The sequence below is a fragment of the Aegilops tauschii genome, chromosome 1 (genome assembly GCF_002575655.3).
Source record: "Aegilops tauschii subsp. strangulata cultivar AL8/78 chromosome 1, Aet v6.0, whole genome shotgun sequence".
In the NCBI taxonomy this organism is placed as follows: Eukaryota; Viridiplantae; Streptophyta; class Magnoliopsida; order Poales; family Poaceae; genus Aegilops; species Aegilops tauschii.
Genome location: NC_053035.3, coordinates 64,726,010 through 64,730,185, shown reverse-complemented (window position 1 = coordinate 64,730,185; position 4,176 = coordinate 64,726,010). Strand labels below are relative to the sequence as shown.

Here is a 4,176-nt window from a genome sequence, read left to right as displayed (position 1 = left end):
CCTCTATCTAGTCCAGGTTGTGGCCTCCCTCTATACTCATATATACGTGTCTGGTGCACCGATCAATGCATTGCGTGTTGCACAGCCTATTCTCGTATTCTACACTATGCAAGTAATCCATGTTCCTTAATAATAGCATAAACATACCAGATGTACCAAAGCACACGTGCATAAGCTAAACCAAAAGAAAATTTACCTGCAGGAATCTGCTTCGAATTGCTTAACTTGCATCTGAGGATAACTGCTGAGAACTACGCTAAAATTAAACCAGATCAATTAGGACCACAGAGGCAAAACCTTGTGCTTTTCTAAATAATAAAGAAGTACACAATTACTGTGACAATGATATCTAATAGCTTGTAGGAAAAGACATAAAGTGAGGCTTGGTCACGGAGGCATCTCCCATGAGCAGTTTTAACCCTCAAAGATTTACACAACCTATTATTGCATATAGTGCAACATCAAAATAGGAGAGCAAAAAATTGCTACAGCGTACAAACCAGAGTGGAATTAGAGAGAGATGTTTTTCAAGGCTGGCTGAGGAGTCTAGATAAAGCAGAACTGCTTACCTCTGCATGGTTCACGCGTCCTTGTTGGCTGAGGCGGCTCCTGCATCCTTGAAAGCCGTGGTGCCCGAGAATGCCCACGTACTTGCTGGCTATGGCGAGTCCCGTGTCCTCAGAATAAGCGGCGCCCACCCTGATCTCGCGTCCTAGTTGGATGCAGTAGTGTCACCTCGAATCCAGAACCATAGTGATGGTGCGAGAGAGGGATGACGCAGTGGTAGCAGCAGCTGGTCGTGACCCACTTGGACGCCGCGTATGGGGGTGGCATCAGGGGGCAGGTTGCGGTGAGATCTCTGATGGCAAACCCTAGGCAGTTGTGCGGAGGAAGGCGAGGGAGTAATCGACAAGCTCGTGGTCAGGGCGGGAGTCGAGGTGGCGGGTCGCCTCGGGCGTATAGATGTGTTCCTGACGGTGCCCATCATGGAAGCGAGGAAGCGGAACAGGCTGAGGCACGTGACCCCGCGGTCGCCACGGTGTCGTTGATGTGATCGATCGGTATTGCAGCTCTTCGATGTCGTCTGACCTTTCGCCAGTCAGTACGTGTTCTTGCCATGATTTGTAAGAAAATTATTTATGTAGATCGCTTTATTTATTTTTCAAGGGGATCTGCGTTGCTTATCAGGAGGGTGAAGAGTAGTAAAAAAATTGGACTCTTACAACCGATGATGTACAATGGCTTTTCTACAGTGTTTTTTTTTTAGAATCAATTTTCTTCAGTCAAGGTAGATAAATTTGCTTTGGGCTGCACATGGCGCGTGCTTTAAGGCCCACACACCGGTTGGCATATCAAAATCCTATAGAGGCCTAATGCTACGATTGTGCGCTCGTGCATGCGATAATGATCGGTAGTGCGAATCCTTTTTCGTGTTGATTTACTTTAAAATCTCAGCCGTCAATCTGTAAAGTTAACACAAAATTAACGGATATAGAGAGATGACGGATGGAGAACTATGAAAGTCTTTCTCTTTTAATATTAGGTAAAGAAAAGATAAAGATAAAGATATAGAAACACCTGATATGCAAGGGACGATCAACGGAATCAATCTCAGTCGGACCATATATGTGGAGTGTGTGGGATTAATACGTGATCAATGCGTTTGCTTTCCTCAGTATGCTCAGTGAGAATGGAAGGAGAGATTTTGGTAAACAAAAATAATCAGGAACGGGACAAGGTGGAGAAGTGGGCGGACAGACGTAAGTTACGGTTCAGTTAACCAGGATTTAGGAAACAAAATCTGAACCAATGGAAAGGGATGCGAGGTTAACGAATGATGAGGAGGAAAAACAGGGGGCGGGAGGGGGGGGGGGGTGAGTGTGGTACTATACTAAAGCAAAAAAAACTTGGAAACTAATAACCGATTTAAAAAATCCAAACGAACACAACGATAAAATCCCGCTGGATCAGCAAGTCTGTTTCTTTGCATAATATTGGATATCCTTTAGAAGGAAAACAACTTCAAAATCCCTGATAAAATCCCACCGGATAGTTTTGCAATCAATCATAGACAACCTGCAGCTGCGCCGATCGTCTCCTCGATATTTCAATCATGTCGATGTCGGCGCTCGTATCTGCCCTCCGCGCCGCCGGCCGGCACCATCTCTCCGCTGGCACCCTCATCACGAGGCCGGTGACGGGCTCCTACCTGTTCAGAATCGACCAGTACAAGCGCATCCAGAAGATGGTCGGCAATGGCACGGTGATCAAATCAGGCACGTTCGGCGCGGGCGGCCACGACTGGCGCATCAAGTGCTACCCGAGGGGCGAAGTAGGATATCGAGGCTACATCTCCCTTTACCTCGAGCACGCCAGCCACGGCCGCACCGGTGACGCCACGGCTGATTACTGCATGAGCATCCTCGACCACGCCGGGAACCCATCGTGGACAAAGGGTAATGCCCAATTATCGGATGAAACCGATGGTGAGAGTGAGAGTGAGACTGAGACCCAGGCGAACAACTTCTCGAACCACGACGCGTTTGGCTGGGGTGCCTTCATGAAGATCGAAGACCTTGACGAGGAGGAGCACCTCAAGGACGGCTGCTTGTGCATCCTCTGCGACGTGACCGTCCTTGACATGCGCACCACGGACTACGGCGCCCGGCGTGCATCCACGGGCGCCATGGTGCCGCCGCCCGGCCTGCACCGGCAACTCATAGAGGACCTCTGGGAGTCCAAAGAGGAGGCGGACGTGGAGAATGTGTCTTGATTTTCGGCCGAAAAAAAAATATCCGGCCGAATTTCGGTCATCTCGCCTAGGCCCGGTAAATATCTGTGCCGGCCAAAAATTTTGGCCCAGTTTGAACTTTTTTCTGGCCCAATCCAACTTCTGGGCCTTCCCACAGTTTGCCTGAGTTAAAAGCATCGATGCGAACTCCTGAACCCTAAACAAATCACGATCCCCATGCGGCCCCTGTGTTTGCGGCGGCGGTGATGCGCCTGTACGCGGCTCCTCCACTCGTCGACGCTTGCCTCCCCGCTCGAGCAAGCCGCTCCTGCCCCAGTCGCGCCGTTCCTACGACCCGGCCCCTGCTGCTGACCTCTGCCGGCTGCGGGCTGCGGCTAAATCCATCGGGAACTCCTCAACTCTGGAGCACCTCTCTGTATCCTTGTTTCAAGGGAAGTGTTTAGGAACGGCGCACCGGCCGAACCGTTCCGCCGGTCCCACACGGGCCACTCGATCGAAGCGACGCGCAGCGCATCGTACGCTCGCGCTCCTCCCGATCCCCTTCTTCCTCCTCCCGATCCCCTTCTTCCTCTTCCTTTTCCTCGCATCGCGCCGCCCTCTTCTTCTGCCCTCTCCTCCCCACCCCTTCCCCATCCCTTCCCCCTCCTCCTCCCCCCCCCCCCCCCCCCCGGTCGCAGCGCCACACGCTCCCCTCCCCGCTCGAAGCTCGCCGGCGACCATCCCATCTCGCCGGCGACCGAGGGGCGGTGACAACGGGAGATGCTGCAACCGGTGCTACGGGGTGCTACCACGGCGATGCCTCCCTCGCATGCATCGGAGCTCTGCCTACCTCACCGGACCCGGCCACGCCGGAGCTGCAACCAGCCATGGCAGACTACCCCTCACGGTGAATTTTTGCTGGAACCGGTTGTAGCGAATTCAATCGCCGGTGGTAGCAAAAATCTACTACGGTTGCAGCAAAACGGCGTCATCGTCATCACGGGGTCGCAGCCGGTGAAGCACTCCCTCGCCGGCCGCCATGGCTGCCGGCCGCCATGGCTGCCTGCAGCCACGCTCGGATCCTCCCGCGTATACAAGTGTTGCAACCGTCACCTAGAAAAGCTTCAACACCCGTTGAAAAAAGCTTCAACCATAGACATAGAAAGCTTCAATGGCACTGCACAAAAAGGGAAAGCTGCAACCGTTGTTGGATTTTGCTACTACCGGCAAAGCTTTTTGCTACATCCATCAGGCAAAGCTACGACCTCGCGAGGACGACAATGATTTTTTTGCTGCAACCGTAGCTGGCTTTTTGCTACTACCGTTGGAGGTTTTTGCTACATCCAGTAGATAAAAAAGCTTCAACCAGACAACGAAATACAGGAAAAGTTATAACCATTTTGACAAAAAGCTTCAACCCGCAGATGAAAAAGCTTCAAAAAGAG

At 51.9% G+C, this 4,176-nt stretch overlaps 1 protein-coding gene across 1 annotated transcript; it reads left to right on the top strand.

Moving 5' to 3' along the window:
* Window positions 1-2,119: 2,119 nt before the first annotated feature.
* On the top strand, window positions 2,120-2,773 carry LOC109763883 (BTB/POZ and MATH domain-containing protein 3-like). The gene has a single exon (XM_020322753.1). It carries the CDS (start codon window positions 2,120-2,122, stop codon window positions 2,771-2,773), a length of 654 nt encoding a protein of 217 aa, XP_020178342.1.
* Window positions 2,774-4,176: the final 1,403 nt, after the last annotated feature.